Below are 14,516 nucleotides of genomic sequence, written 5' to 3'. Positions count from 1 at the left end.
TCAGTTGTTTTTTTTTTTCTAAAAAAATTCTGAGACTAACTTACAAATTTCTGAGTTTCTGCTAGCAAATTTTTGACTTGAGACTCAGAAGTTTACACTTTTGTTTTCTTAAAAATGCCTGAGATCAACGTCAAAATTTCTGTTTCTTCTAGCAAATTTTCAACTTTAGATTTTCAGAAATGTTCAACTTTTTTTCTGGAAAATTTCCGAAATTAATCTAAAAATTTCAGGGGGAAAAAATTATTTTGGCAAAAAATTCTTTTATATGTTGTCGTACAAACTCCCATATCTACAGCAAGAAACAAAATTACTCCACAGACTTTTTTCCAATGTTGATCTGTGAATATTCAGACTCAGCTCCACAAAGTTTACATGAAAAATGCTGAACTTCTGCTTCATGGCATATATATATACACAATGCTTGGACTTCCAGTACACTTTGTGAGTTTACCTTAAGTGGCTTCCAACATTAAAACGTGTTTTTGGGTTGTTTCAGTTTTTGCAGCCAAGCCTTCCAGTGAATCCCGGAGAAAAGAGTGCTTTGAGGTACAGCGGGAGGTTGCTCCCGAGCAGAGGAGTGGAAATGCTCAAAACGGAGGTGGATGTCCAAGTAATAAAAGGAAAACTGGCATTCAGATGCAGAGCAAGGGTAATAAGAGGAAGCAGCTGGATTCTGAGCCGCACACCGAATCAGAGAATGAACCTCCGGAGAAGAAACAGCACACCCGTGTGTCAGTCAAAGTGCCCGGCAAAAACGTCTGCAAGGCTTCAAATAAAAAGAAACTCATAGCTGGACAGAGAAAGCTTACCAGCTTCTTTAGAGTTTAGGCTTCTTTCACTGATTTTATGATAAAATATGATTGTAAATTTGCTTAATTTGAGTCTGCTAAAAGGTTAATTTCACCTAAACACAAATTATGAAACATAGTTGTCCCTACACAGGTTCCCTGACTTATATTCTGTCTACTTTTTTGTTAAAAATTTTGTCCCTTTAAAAAAATTTTGTGAACTGGATTTTTTTTTGTGGTTCTTGGACATTGATATGCATCATAGCTTAGCCGCTACTTAGCTTGCCTACATTAAACAAAGGGAAAACAATAACTAGAACTGACTGAGTTTTTCCTCAAATATCCATTTCTACAAATTGAGTGGTAAACAGGCTGAGTAGGAAACAGTAAAATGATGAGTCTGTCTGACTGTAATCTGAGCAAACCGAGAGGAACGGCTAACTACAAATAGAAATTGGCCACTAGCAAAAATTTTATGTTCAACAAATTTTGACAAATGTCTTAATGTCTGGCTAAATCAAAGACGGGCCAAGCAATAAAGTACCTAAAATAGCTATAACTAGCAATAAATTGCAAAAGTTCTTACTACTAATTAAATTTTATACACGCCAGATGTTTTATATTTTTTCCTTTTGGATCGTAACTTGAAATGTCTGACTGTAGCTTATTGATGAGGTAGGATTAACATTAACCCATTTTGCTAAAGACGCTAAAAAATATTTTAAAAAAAACAGGTTTCTAGCCTCTGGCTACAGATTTGGATGTTTTCCCAGTAGCAAAGGTGCCAAATGTTAGCCATGTACGCCTTTCAATTAAGTTGTCAAGAATCAAAAACTATAACACTTTTTAGCTAGCAGTTTTTAGCTCAACAACCTTAACACTTTGTTTTATTTCCTAAGTTCTTGGTCAACTTTATGTACTTTGACATATTTCCAGATCCAAAAGCATAAAAAGGTTTTAGCTTTTGGATTTGAAAATAGTTATTGATCCAATTAACAAATAGGTGCATTTTTTCTGCAATTACCTTTAAGGGCAATATTGTTCCCCCCCCACCCCCCAAGTAAAATCCTCATTTCAAAACTCGAACAATGTGAGGAGGGAAAATCAAACTTGGAGTCCATATTTGATCATTGCACTTTATTTCTAACTTATCTGCATACATGTCAACAGAAATACATTTAATTACTACATATGAAGTTTGAACTTTTACTATGTACAATTCCAATACAAGCTTCCATTTAATAAACTGTTCTGTTGATGTTTGTCACTTTTTTTAAAGGACATGTTTATGGTGTAATTTTTGTAGTATATTTGAGAAACACTCAAGCTTCCCAACAGGGCCGGTAAACTCTCCCAATCATACATCGCAGCACTGTAAGGATGGAAAAATAGAATTCGGTCAAAACAATGATTTGATAATCATGAAAAAATGAAGGAGAAGACATTCCCAGATACTTGCTGTCAAGGTCTTTTTCTCGTTTATTTATTTTCAAAGTGAACTCATCAGGTGTGCGGTCCAAACTTCGTTCTGCGACCAGAGGATAGCGCCGGTTCAGCCCACGAATACGTTGCCCCTCCAGGTTCATGTCCTAAAATATATTAATCACCACATGTATAATCTCAATAATCAAGAAGCAACAACAGCTTCAAAAGATTATTTTTCCACTCAACAGATGTTGCATTTCCCTTTATCAGCTGATCCAACTCTCAGAAAATGGAACAAATGTGTCCTCATGGTTTTTTACGATATCACAGTAACCTGTTTTTTCCAAAGTTCTGGCTCACTCAGATGTAGATGTCTTTGTTGTTTCAATTATGGCTCTCTGTTCCCCATTACCACAGAGATAACCACTGTGTTCATGACACACTAGAGACGTAATCGCCAGAAAAACATATTGCAGCCAAAGAGTTTCATGAAACACCAATATATCATCATTCTTCCTGGTGTGATTTCAGTAAATCTTTATGGGCTTGTGATCATCTGACCTTTTCGGGTAATGGCATTTCCCAGTTTTCCAGCACTGCTGTAAAATTATTTTATAGGCGTGTGGGTAAAATATTGACTTAACAGTAGGTGACTGGATGGTGGCCAGCTGAGAAGGGTCAAGTGGAGATAATGTGCACTGTGAAGAAGTCTCACAATGGATGTTTATGGCTGTTTGGAAAATATTACTTTTGCAAGTTTGTAGATTTGGCTTATAGACACAAATAACTGCTTGCCGATTGTTTTTACCATTGGTTTTAGCTGTCAAGTTGTCAACATAATGTGCCAAATCTTAAATGTATATATAAAAGAAAAAGGGATGCAGTGCTTTGCTACTCATTGTCAACACTACAACAAATAGATAAGGTCCAATGGTATCACAAAACATAGCTTAGTAGGTTTTAATAAAATAAAAATAAAAGTTAGTTATGCTAGCTTGACTTTGAAAATATTAATATGTACTTGTGCTGTGGAATTTAGTGTTTTGGTTCCATAAAAAAAAAGTAAGTAAAAGGAGTACTCTGATAGATCAACAGTACCGCAGGTGTTTAAATTAGCTAATCAACCACCGCTGTGTCCAAACAATCACTTATTAATAATAGCAATAAATAGACTGAATGTTCTGTTGTTTGTGTTGGAAATGTTTCCATGTTTTCTGGCGTTTTTAGTCCTGACACAGTAGTGGAGCTGTTGTCAGTCAATTGCTATGGCAACGGGCCTGTGTGTAGCATAGCCGATCCAGAGAGCCTGAAATAAGAAGACTGATTTTTAAATATTCATTGACAGTTTTTCTGTTATTTTCTCTTTCCACTGCACTAAATTAATAATACCTACATCTCCAGGTTTCATTTTGTTGACCAAATTTATCCTCCGCAGCAGCGCATGAGTGACATTTCCGGATGTAAACACTAATGTGCAATGTGTCTTTATGTGGTTTGATTAATTTCAGGCTCTCCCTCAGTGTATTATAAGCCTGGTGGGCCACCAGGCTTTACTTGTGCCAGCACAAGTTAGCATTGGCTTAGCACAGGCTTAGCATTGTTAATTTATCTTAGGTTTTTTTTTTTTTTTATTATTGTCTTTTTTTAAGAATTTATTGTTGGTGTTTAGGTATTAATCTTCCAGTCTTCCAAAAATGCATAACTATCAAGTAATATTTTAAAATTTCCTGTCAACTTTAAACACCTTTTTTTAACTCAAAAACATGGTGGCCGGCTGGATGACTGCTCTAGTGCTCCAAGCAATGGGCTTAGTCAGTTTTCAGGGGGAAAACCTGAATTTTAATAATAATCAGCCATAGTAAAATGGTAAAAATTACTAATTAATTATATTTCTAATCATTGTACTGTATTTTAAATTAAGCTTTTGTAACATTAATGTTAACTTGTACTGTCTGGAAAAAAATTGCTTAAAACAGAATCCATGCAAAGCTAAAAACTATTTTTATCCCTTGGAAAACTTACCGGTATGACGATGATTTTGGATGTCCCATCATTTGTGAGGCTCCGTCTGTACATCAGAGGAACCGCAGCGTGTTCAGTCACGTCGTCATCAGACAGAAATGTGTCCAACCCTTCTTGTTCTGCGGCGCCATCTTCTACTGTAGTTGAAGGAATGGCCACTGTGACCAAGTTGCTGTTCATCTCAGAGAACAGCATTAAAGCGAACAGGAGGGAGTAGACGGACATCGTCAAAATCAGCGTTCACACTCAGAACTTGTCTGATATTCCCTCACCAAACAGCTGATGTGACCGGGCATTAAGCCGCTTTATATAGTGAAGGATAGTGGAAAATCTCACCAAAATGCAGTCACGTATCTATCTATGAAGGCTGGAGGTGACAGGAAAGTTTAAAAGGTGACTCAAAATAATCTACAATCTAATTAAAAAGAAAAAAGGGGAGATTAGAGATGGGATGAGAAACATGCTGGTTGTAATTCTTTATCCTTATCAAACTGGGGTTGACTGGTCACATAAAAGGTCAGAGGGCAGAAAATAAGCAGACGTATTCAGTTTACTGAAATAAACTCAACAGGCGGTAGGACAGAAGCAGGATGGTTAAAGATGCCTGTTGAGCGGTCATAGGGGTCATGCTTTGTGGCTTTTCAGAACCGACTGAAAAGCCATCAACAGATGTCTTAAACACATACTAACCCTCTCAACTCTACTTTATAGTACTAATCCATACACACTGCTGCAGAGAATGACGTGTTCTCAGTTTATTCGAGGTATTTTACGAATTATATTTTACTGCACTGCAAAAACACTTGATCTTAACAAGTATTTTGATCTAATTCATTATGCTAATAACTTTATCTCTTTTCACCAAGATATATGAGCTAGTTAAGTGAATAGTTCCTTAATATAGATTTTTTAAAGTCCTATATGTTCACTGGCAGATTTTTTTCATGTAAAACATGGGAAAATGTCTTATAAATGAAATAATTTGTGAGTGGAATTGGTACTTTTTCATCAATATTAAGAAATTATTGACATAAAACAAGCTCCTATATCTTGCTGAAATATTTTGTCTAATTTTATGTGAACCAACATATTTGCACTAGAATTAACACCAAAATGTTTGTGTTTTTGCAGTCTATATACCAAAATTAATCACTGGGAATAATTTTTCATTTTCTTATTAACACAATGACCAAGTGAGCCAACCACAGTGCAGGGACTTGGTGTATTTAGGTGTCTGGGCATGCTCATGACGACTTGAGAAAATAATTGGTGTTTCAGTGACTGTATATCTACTGGGATTTTGATGCACAACCAGACAATGAAAAAGAGAAAATATCCAATAAGCAGCCATTGTGTGGATGAAAATATGTTTGTTCATTTCAAATGGAGTTTGAAATGAACAAACTCCATTTCAATCAGTGAACCAAACAGGCTAGAGTTGCTTGATAAAATACAGTCAGCTAAGAAAAGAAAACTAAGGCTACAGTTCAAATGGGTTCACCAAAACTGAACAGAAGGAGAAAGAAAAAAAATCTTGCCTGGATGAGTTTCAGTTGCAACATTCAGATTATAGGGTCTGAATTTTGCACAAACAGCATCTAGGCAAGAAACAATCTAGCTTTGGAACAAAGGTTCAGCCTTGTGGTGGTGTAATGTTGTGAGGAAAACGATATTTTCTTGTTCTCTCACTAACTGAGCATTGTTTGAGCCTCACAGCAAACCATCATATTAATGATCATGTCAAAAGTGCATCTATCTTCCATGTCACAAACCTCAACTTCTTTAAAAATCTCCTGTTAAATATGAGTATGAGTTCTTTGTACTACAATGGCCTCATCATTCCCCATATCATGGTAAATTAATTTTATACAACCGTTATCAAGAAATTACTCAGTCAACCTATAGACGCCATGAAGGAGAGCCAAGAAATTGAAGAACAAATGAGATAAAGTTATTGACCTCTATCATGTTTGTTTTTCTAAGGTCACCGGACTTAAAAAAAAAAAAAGTATTTTGAAGCAGCAGCAAAGCACAAAAAACATAAAAGTGTTGCGCATATAAATAGTCTACAACACAATATATACCTTTTTCTATACACTCCAAACAACTAAAATACAAAATGCAACATATCGTACTACACAATTAAATACATAAGCCACGCCCCAAACGAAAATACGAAAACACTCAAAGCGTCAGATATATAAGCTAAAAATATCAACTACAGAGGTTGTTATTATGTAAAATTTGTCTTACCTCTGCTGTTTTGCCTCGAAAAAGTTATTTTCACCAAAAAATCCACACTATCTTCTTGCTCTCAAATCATCCCTCTCAGAGAACCGTTTAATTTCCTAATTCCGATTCTGATTGGCTAACGGTGCTGTCAATCATTTTGGGCAGTTATAGTGTCGTTCTATTGGTTCTATGGAATTCAAAGAGACGGGGCTTGCTGAATTCGACCAATCCAATTGTGGCAAAACGGTTACCTTATTAGAATAGGAGTAACCGTCAGTAGCTTTTAGCATCTAGCTAAATTACTCAAGCTAGGACTCTTTGACAGGAGGTTTTGGGTTTCGATTGGAGCTCTTTGAGAATATTTGAGAATACATATATTGTACACTTTAGCGGTGTTGAGCCTCCAGTTTGATCTTCTCAAAATGATCGTCGTTAAGATAACCTGAAAAGGTTTCGTCGTCGGATTCTGTTACAGTGACCTTGAAAGTATCAAAACTACAACAGGTTCTTGTTGCCATTTTGGTTTAAAAAAATGAGTGAGGAAGAATAAACTTTGGCCAAAAAACAAACAAAAAAGAACTAAAATTTGCTACAAATAAAAATCGGATTTTTTAGATTGATCTAAAAATTGATTCTAGAAAAAAGAGAAATTTTTGAGTTTGAAAAGTCAAAGATGTTTGACTTTTCAAACTTAGAAAATTTCCAAAAGTGCATATTGATGCATACTATTTGTGTAACAACTATAAAAATAACAATCAAATGTTATTTTCTTGTTTTCTATGTGTAATAACTTTTAGTTTGTAATATTCAATGCTACATATTTATTATCATGCTAGCTTAATGCTAGCTTAGTGCTCTAGATGGCCCCCTGGTGGTGTGGGGGTCCTCAGCACCCACTTAACTTGGGCCAGCTTTGCATTTCCTCTTAGGGTCAGGTTGGTTTGCACTTTGCACAACTTGTCTCATTTTTTTCTGAAAAAATAATTTTAAAACAGCTTCATAAAATGTATTCAATGTAGAGGAAAATACTTTTTCCAACCATGAAAGTCCTGATCTTTAAATTGGAATGGATGCTGCGATGTTCCCGTCTTTTGATTGACAAGCAACAACATGAAAATGCAGACCGTCAGCCGGTGATAAAAAGGCGGAGGCAAGCATAAATGTTGACACAGCTCTTTGTGGGTTTCTTCGCAGCTCAAAGGGCTTACCTTATTAACATCAGAGGATCCCGTAGAGCAGGAGATGGAGAACCAGAGTATGAATAATAACTATGGATCTCAGCTGAAGGGATTTTACTTGGAGCGGTCAGCCTTTATTTTCTAAGTATTATTGTTGGAGGGCTGGGAATTCTGCTGAAGAAGATGGCTGATCCAGCAGAAGCACAACTGAACATTTGAGCTCCACACATTGCTGTTTTAACCTTTAGGGCTCTTACTTTCTGTTTAATAAAACCGCCTTCTTTTCAAGCAGATCTATCCGTTTTATTAAACCTAAACGCGCAGCGGATGGACGGCACTTCACTCCTTCACCACCTGATTTAAAGCCTCAAAAAGGAAATTGAAGGAACTATCACACTGTTTTCTCCAGTCTGGATTTCTAAGAAATCATTACCATAATTCTCCAACATAGAACATTAAAAGTAAATCCAAGAGGCGAATAATCTCACGGGAGCCAGATGTGATTTGAGGGATCCTTGCTGGATCTCTGGCTGATGTCTTTAAGGTGTTCTCAGCTCCTGATAAAGCTGTTGCTGAATTGCAGCTGGCCTGGATTTAATCTCCTCCATATCTGCCTCATGCCTTATGTTTTGAGTTTTGAACTCGGAGAGGCTGCTGAGTGTTTTATTCATCAACTCTGTCGGATGCTTGCATCACCTGTCAGATGGCGGTGCTGTATTTCAATCACACCGCCTACGACTTGAAGTCTGGGCTCCATGACATCAGTAGCAGCATTGTTTTATGACCCTCTAGGGGTGCAAGAAAGGTCATTTCCTCATCCTGTATTAACACACTGCCTTTCATCAAAGACACCCGTCTTCGGATGGGAAGCAAAAAACGGGAGAGAAGACAAACACGTTTTGCGGCGGACGGGGGTAAGAAGCTCCAGTTCCAGGGAAATTTGATGCTCTGTGCAGGATGCTTCACATGTGTGCTCTCTGAGCCAGGGGGGCTGGCGTTGATGTGGGTGCAAAGATGGAAAGGGAGTGAGGGGTGGTCGCATTTTGGGCAAGATTTTTTTCGTTTTGCCAAGAGAACCGACCATGGTTTCCTGGAACAATGCAGCTGATGAGAGTCTCTCCAAGGAAAATAAGGCTCTGACATCATGGGTTCTTAAAGCACACAGCTGAGCCAACACTCTCCTACTATAATCAAGTCTCAGTGAATTTCCACTGTCGACTGAAACCGAGAAACAGGGAGAATCTCCAAATCCCAAAGCTTAGTTGCTTTTTTTTTTTTTAAAGACACTTTAATCTAGCTACTAATGTATTGGTAGCACTTGCTGTCTGCTTCACATCTGGATGATAAAATGCAACGCAGCGCTGCGTTAAAGTTAATCACAATCAATGCATTACTTTCATGGCATCTGGGCACGAGAATCTACTGGGATTCTTGGGGATTAGAGTAATAAAATGCTGATCTGACAAAAGCAAAAGCAAAAACTCAGCAGAGTTCGACTACTGCCTGCGCTACTGGGGGAAGGAATGAATGGCTTAAGACAGATGAGGCCATACGTGGTGCTTTCTTTTTTTTCTCCCTGTGAAACAACCACCAGAATAAGTAGTAAAATTGGTGAGTGTAGTAAAACAGACCACAAGGTCATTCCAAAGACAATTGTGTGCTTAAGATGAGGAGTTGAAGAGTGTGGGGAGATTGTGTTTCAGAGTTCAGTCCAAAGTACGTGTCCTTAGATGCACTGGATCTCACAGTGTGCAGATCAATGAGAGCAGAGACTGGTTTTTCCAGTCCCGGCTTCTGAGGTTACTCAGATATTCTCGTTTCACGACGCAACACTAAAAAAGAGCGCACAAAGGAGTAAGTTAATCTTTAATTATTAGCTTGCTGCAAATGTTCTGCATGCAATCTGTCAGGTTTATTTGGAGGTTAGCTAAAACTAACGAAATGAAACCGAAATTGAGAACAAGTTTTCGTCAAATGAACCAAATGAAAATGGTAATGAGTTGGGGGGGAAACTGTAACTAAAACACACTGAAATTATAGACATAACGTCCTTTGTTTTTGTGGTTTTAAATCTGGTTAATCTTTTCAAACAAAATGGCAGCAGAAGAAGTTGAACAATAACTGAATACATTTTTTGAAAATAATCAATGTCTACATTACCACAGTACTTTGACCTTTTTGAATTCTGCACCTAAACATTTGCCAAATTATGACGCAATTAAAATGACTACTATAACTAATAATATTTAACTAATAATAATTATAAAACTATCAAATACATTCTAAAAACTATTATAACTAAATTAGACATAAACTGTAATGAAAAGCCCAAAGCTAGTTATTAATTAAATATTATTTACTTTTAGTTTAGTTTTTACTGTTTATTTTAGTAATTTCAGTTTTTTCACACTTCTGTCAACTTTTAGGTGCAGAATTCAACAAAAAATTGATTCAATTATTGTTGACCAACCAACAATACAGTCGCCATTTTGCAGACCAGTGAAATCACTGACATCAGTTTGAAAAGGCTAATAAGTAGATTAATTAACATGAAAATGAAAGCTATATCTATGATTTCAGTATGTTTTAGCGTGTTATAAACATACAAGATAGTTCTAGCTAGTTATAGTTTTTTCCCCCCATTCGTTACTGTTTTTATTTATTTCAGTTAGCGAAAATGTTTTCTCAATTTCAGTTTTATTGTTTTGTTAGTTTTAGTTTATGTATTTTTTATATTTTTGCTAAAATTGTCTCCATGTTGTGACAGTTTATGATAATCTGTGAAAAGATCGATCTCCTCTACCTCCTCCCTGAGATACTGTGAAAAATGCATCGCTCTCGACTAAAAACAACCAATCAGAACCAGGAGGCGGGTCTTAACGCTGTCAATCACACCCATGTACGCGCTTAAATGTGTTAATGGCGGAGAAACGGTGGCTATGCTAACTAGCTTTAGGATTCACAACAGAGGTTATGATTGACAGCGCTAAGACCCGCCTCCTGGCTCTGATTGGTTGTTTCTAAAAAGCAGAGGAGCTCAATTTTCTCACAGATTATCTGTCTCATACCAGTTTTGTTTTTTTTAATAAAAGTTACATACTGCAGCTCGATAGTGATTAAAATGAACTGAATTAAACAAAACGTCACAATGAAATATAATGAAAAACCCAGAAGTACTATAACCCACATCCTTTAACCGGACCGTTGTGGTGGGATAATCGATTCTGTATTAGTCTCGAGGAGGGATGTAATAACATCCAGGAAGACCTGGAGCGAGCCGACCTCCCCCTCCACTCCTCGTTTTGATCCCCGCCGCCTGCTGGGCGGCCGCCAGAGAGCCAATTCATCAAGGTCCCCATACAAACGGATGCATGTATGGATCACAAACGGATCCATACATGCATCCGTTTGTGAAAGTGCTGACGGCGAGCGGGCTGGAGAGCGGCCCTGTCACTGCGAGCATCCTCCAAAGAGCTGAACATGCAGCTCTGGCCTCAAGGAGAACCACACCCCGTTGTGTTTGGGTTGGCGGACCCCTCCGCCTCCGAGGAAGTATCACGTTGTCTTTCGGTACGACCAGAGCGGTCAGCTTCAGAGTGCACACAGCTTGACTTTTGGCTTTATCTGCAGCCAAAATATCTTAAAGGATTTAAAGAGGGACAAACATCAACTATGTAATTATCTGCTGTTTGTGTGTCTGACTCAACAGAGTTCCTCGTAAAAGCTGCGACGTTATGTAAGGGGGAAAATAATGTCTTCGCAGTATTAGCTTTCCACCAACTGTCTGTGGGTCTGATGTGCCTCAAAACCATTAACACCTCTTGTCAGTATAAATAAAACTATTCCGAGTGTTTTTTAGTAGAACATTAAAAGCATCATGAAATCATCATCTGGTCATCCACATAAACAAAATACTTATGCACTCCAAATTTTACGATTTTAACCTCTAAATAAATGGAAAAACATGAAGATTTTCCTTCCAGCTTGAAAATTACGTTCTACTTTATGCTGGAGATCACATAAAAATCCTGATTAAATAGGTTGAGGTCAGGGTCGGCCTGAGGCATATGCAAGTTAAACAGCTGCTGCAATACGACAGTTTCCAAAAAGCACCAAGCTAGCATTCCAAGGAAAAATTTAGTATTTGCAGAAAATGAGAAATGGTCAAAATAATGAAAAAGATGCAGTGCTTTCAGACCTCAAATAATGCAAAGAAAACAAGTTCATATTTATTTAGAAACAATACTAATATTTTAAGTCAATATTTGGTGGAATAACCAATGTTTATCGTCTGATTTTACTTTCAAATAGTTAAAACAACAACTCTGCATTTACAAAAACACTAACAGTAGCATGTTACACACTTACTCATGTATATAAAATGACAAAGCAACTGGTATCGGGGCCCCAAATGAAAATCTGCATAGGGCTCCAAAAGGGCTTGGACCGGCCCTGTGTGATAAAGACTAAGGGCTGAATGCCTTTTTTAAAGGTGTAGGGTGTGAGTGTTGAATAAAAGCAACCTTCAGACATTTCTGTGATGTTGACAAGTGGTTTATTCAGCAGGAATGGTGAACAGTTTGTCAGTATTTTTTCCTACAGAAGGCAATCAAGCACCATAAATAACAGGGCTGTAATTAAACAGTTTCTTGGACAGTGAGCTTCAGGAAAATACATTTACTCATTAAACACTTCAGGGAGTCATGAATGACTCACACACGTCCTCCCATGCTTTTTGATTGTTTCACACAACTGACAGATTGAAATGTTCGAGTGATTCATAAGCAGATGATTTGAAGTCGTTTCTGTGGTTTGCTCCTTAAAATATGCCATATACACAAAGGGATTTCTGTCTGGTTCACTTTCACTTTTTACAACACTAGCCATATTTCAGATACTTAAGCATTAAACTGCAGTGGAGTCGAGATAACAATGGAATCATGCTATAGTTATATTTTCATGAGTTATAATTTATTTAAAAAGTCTTTGGTATGTACTGTATATCTAAAGGAAGAACATATTTTCTCCATCTAGCTTTTACTTCACCCTACTCACCTGGGCAAAAATGTATACTTTAAAAAGAACATTAAAAACTGTTGCAAAAGATTCGCACACTTTAATGTTATTTATTGAAGTTCAAGAGCAACGACTATGCCATCAAGGGGATGCAAGCAATCGTTTGATTATGATTTTTTAGAAATTTGGTGTTTGAGGTGCGATCTGCTACTGAACTTCTAAAATTAAGTCAAATTTTTTCTCAATAAATTATTTAAAACCTTATGTGACTTTGAAAGTGGGACCATGCAACTTTTGTTAAATGGTAATAAAAATGCAAATGTTGATGTGTGCATGCGTAAAAATCTTAACTAGCAATTTGAGCTGGTGTTAAAATACAAGTTTTTTTAAATTTGGAAAGTACAGGGAATCATAATGTTTAACCAAAATTATACAAGCAGCCTAATTGCCTAAATTACAGTGCCTATTTGTGGTTAAGTATTCAAAGAGGAATTTTTCTGTGGAAATGTCTAAATGATTTGCGCCATTTGCTAGTACCAAGGCTCCACTGTTGATCTATTTTAGCAATTTAATCCCTTCATTTGCAAATACATTTGCTACAGTTGTTACAATTTATGTAAAAAAATAACATTAATTAACCATGTATCTACTAATAAATGTTAAAGTTTAATGTTTTATTTTCCAAAAATAAATGTTAAAGTTAACAAGAAGTCTAACGTAGTTTCATGAATGTGCTTGACTGTTTATAGAAGAAGCTGCAGTGGCTGGTTAGCTTACATAGCTTAGCTCAGTTAGCATAGCATAGACGCCAAAGAAGGAAATAGCTGTTTGGTTAACAAAATATCATGAAGATGTTAGGTACATCAAGTTATTTAGGATGTTTGCAGCTTTTTTTTTAAAATTAACTTAGGATCTTTGAGGCTTCCAAGAACAAATAAAACTACACTGAGACTTTCTAGCATGCTTTTGACTGCATTTAGCTAACGCTAACGGATATGAAAGTGTATTGGTTCTAAAGTTGACGAAAAAAATATAACTAAACAAATGTTCCCGACATTTTCAGTTCCCTTTAGATCAATGTCCATGGGAATTGATGGTTGATTTTCTAAAAATTTGGGTCTGCTTTGAGAAAACGACGCTACGTTAGCCGTTTTCCCAATATGTTTTCGGCTAACATGAGCTAATAGCTGAAATATAAATCTTCTACTGATCCCGTGTTATGTTTAGCGAAAGAAAAACCCTACAACAAATTTATTTCTCAACTTTTTGCCTAACCCCATAATCAGTGCTGAATTATTTGATTGGTTCGGTGGAATTTTATCTGATATGGCTGCCACTAATAAAAGTCTGACTGCTGCCGAAGTGACCCAAATCCAAAAAAATTTTTTGTCTTAACGTGACCTGTATCTGATCGTTTCATGAACCACTTGGATATCCGACATACATCCGATCTTTTCAAATGTGATCAGAATCTGAACGGCCTACCTGAACGTCATCGATACTCGACAAAGGTCACTATTCTGCGTCTTGATACGTCCAAGCGGGAAGAAAAACATGGCGGAAGAAGTTGTTAATGTGCTGGCTCCGGTCAGATAACAACTTTAAAAATTGTAAGCTAAGCTCCACCGCTAGCATCCATGTTTACTTCCGCAAACACTCAGCATTTCTTCTTTATGGCGGTTGGCAGAACATTTCGCACGCTCTCCATTTGTGACGTTATTGCGCCCTCTACTGCGCATGCGGGACACTTTCGGGTCGTTTACAGTTCACGCTAAAGAATACAAGTCGCATATATTTGGAAGAGTGAACAACCACGCCGAAAAAATACGATTTGACAAAAAAAAATAAATAAATA

The 14,516-nt window shown here is 36.9% G+C and overlaps 2 protein-coding genes and 1 long non-coding RNA gene across 4 annotated transcripts in view; 1 reads left to right on the top strand and 2 right to left on the bottom strand.

Annotated features, from left to right (window-relative positions):
* Positions 1–527, bottom strand: part of LOC107836607 (uncharacterized) — a 15,261-nt gene extending 14,734 nt beyond the window's left edge. Inside the window, exon 1 of the long non-coding RNA XR_001662552.1 lies at positions 452–527. This is a non-coding gene — a long non-coding RNA (uncharacterized LOC107836607). The remainder of the gene's footprint in view (positions 1–451) is intronic.
* Positions 1–1,505, top strand: part of parpbp (PARP1 binding protein) — an 18,074-nt gene extending 16,569 nt beyond the window's left edge. The window contains exon 11 of the mRNA XM_007555321.2: positions 497–1,505. Within this exon, the coding sequence (XP_007555383.1) occupies positions 497–828 (332 nt within the window). The 3' untranslated portion in view covers positions 829–1,505. The remainder of the gene's footprint in view (positions 1–496) is intronic.
* Positions 1,506–1,913: 408 nt separating this feature from the next.
* pmch (pro-melanin-concentrating hormone) lies at positions 1,914–6,623 on the bottom strand. 2 transcript variants are annotated; one of them, XM_007555323.2, is made up of 4 exons: positions 6,489–6,623; positions 4,236–4,415; positions 2,248–2,377; positions 1,914–2,160 (listed from the first exon to the last, which is right to left on the bottom strand). In XM_007555323.2, the coding sequence occupies exons 2-4, from the start codon at positions 4,413–4,415 to the stop codon at positions 2,111–2,113; spliced, it is 360 nt and encodes a 119-aa protein (XP_007555385.1). In that variant the 5' UTR covers positions 6,489–6,623; the 3' UTR covers positions 1,914–2,110. The 2 variants fall into 2 exon arrangements, with proteins under 2 accessions (XP_007555385.1, XP_007555384.1); XM_007555322.2 differs by lacking the exon at positions 6,489–6,623 and having other exon boundaries at positions 4,236–4,831.
* Between the last annotated feature and the right edge of the window lie 7,893 nt (positions 6,624–14,516).

This window comes from Poecilia formosa, unplaced genomic scaffold (genome assembly GCF_000485575.1).
Source record: "Poecilia formosa unplaced genomic scaffold, Poecilia_formosa-5.1.2 Scaffold69, whole genome shotgun sequence".
NCBI lineage: Eukaryota > Metazoa > Chordata > Actinopteri > Cyprinodontiformes > Poeciliidae > Poecilia > Poecilia formosa.
The sequence above is the reverse complement of the archived record's forward strand: the minus strand, read 5'-3'. Positions and strand labels throughout refer to the sequence as shown.

What these genes read in the sequence shown, in the direction of transcription:
- pmch (XM_007555322.2), bottom strand. Translation starts at nt 4,460, where the DNA reads ATGTCCGTCTACTCCCTCCTGTTCGCTTTAATGCTGTTCTCTGAGATG. An exon ending in CCAAAATCATCGTCATACCG is followed by an intron (nt 2,378 to 4,235) that starts GTAAGTTTTCCA and finishes AATATATTTTAG; the next exon opens with GACATGAACCTGGAGGGGCA. An exon ending in ACGAGAAAAAGACCTTGACA is followed by an intron (nt 2,161 to 2,247) that starts GCAAGTATCTGG and finishes CCATCCTTACAG; the next exon opens with TGCTGCGATGTATGATTGGG.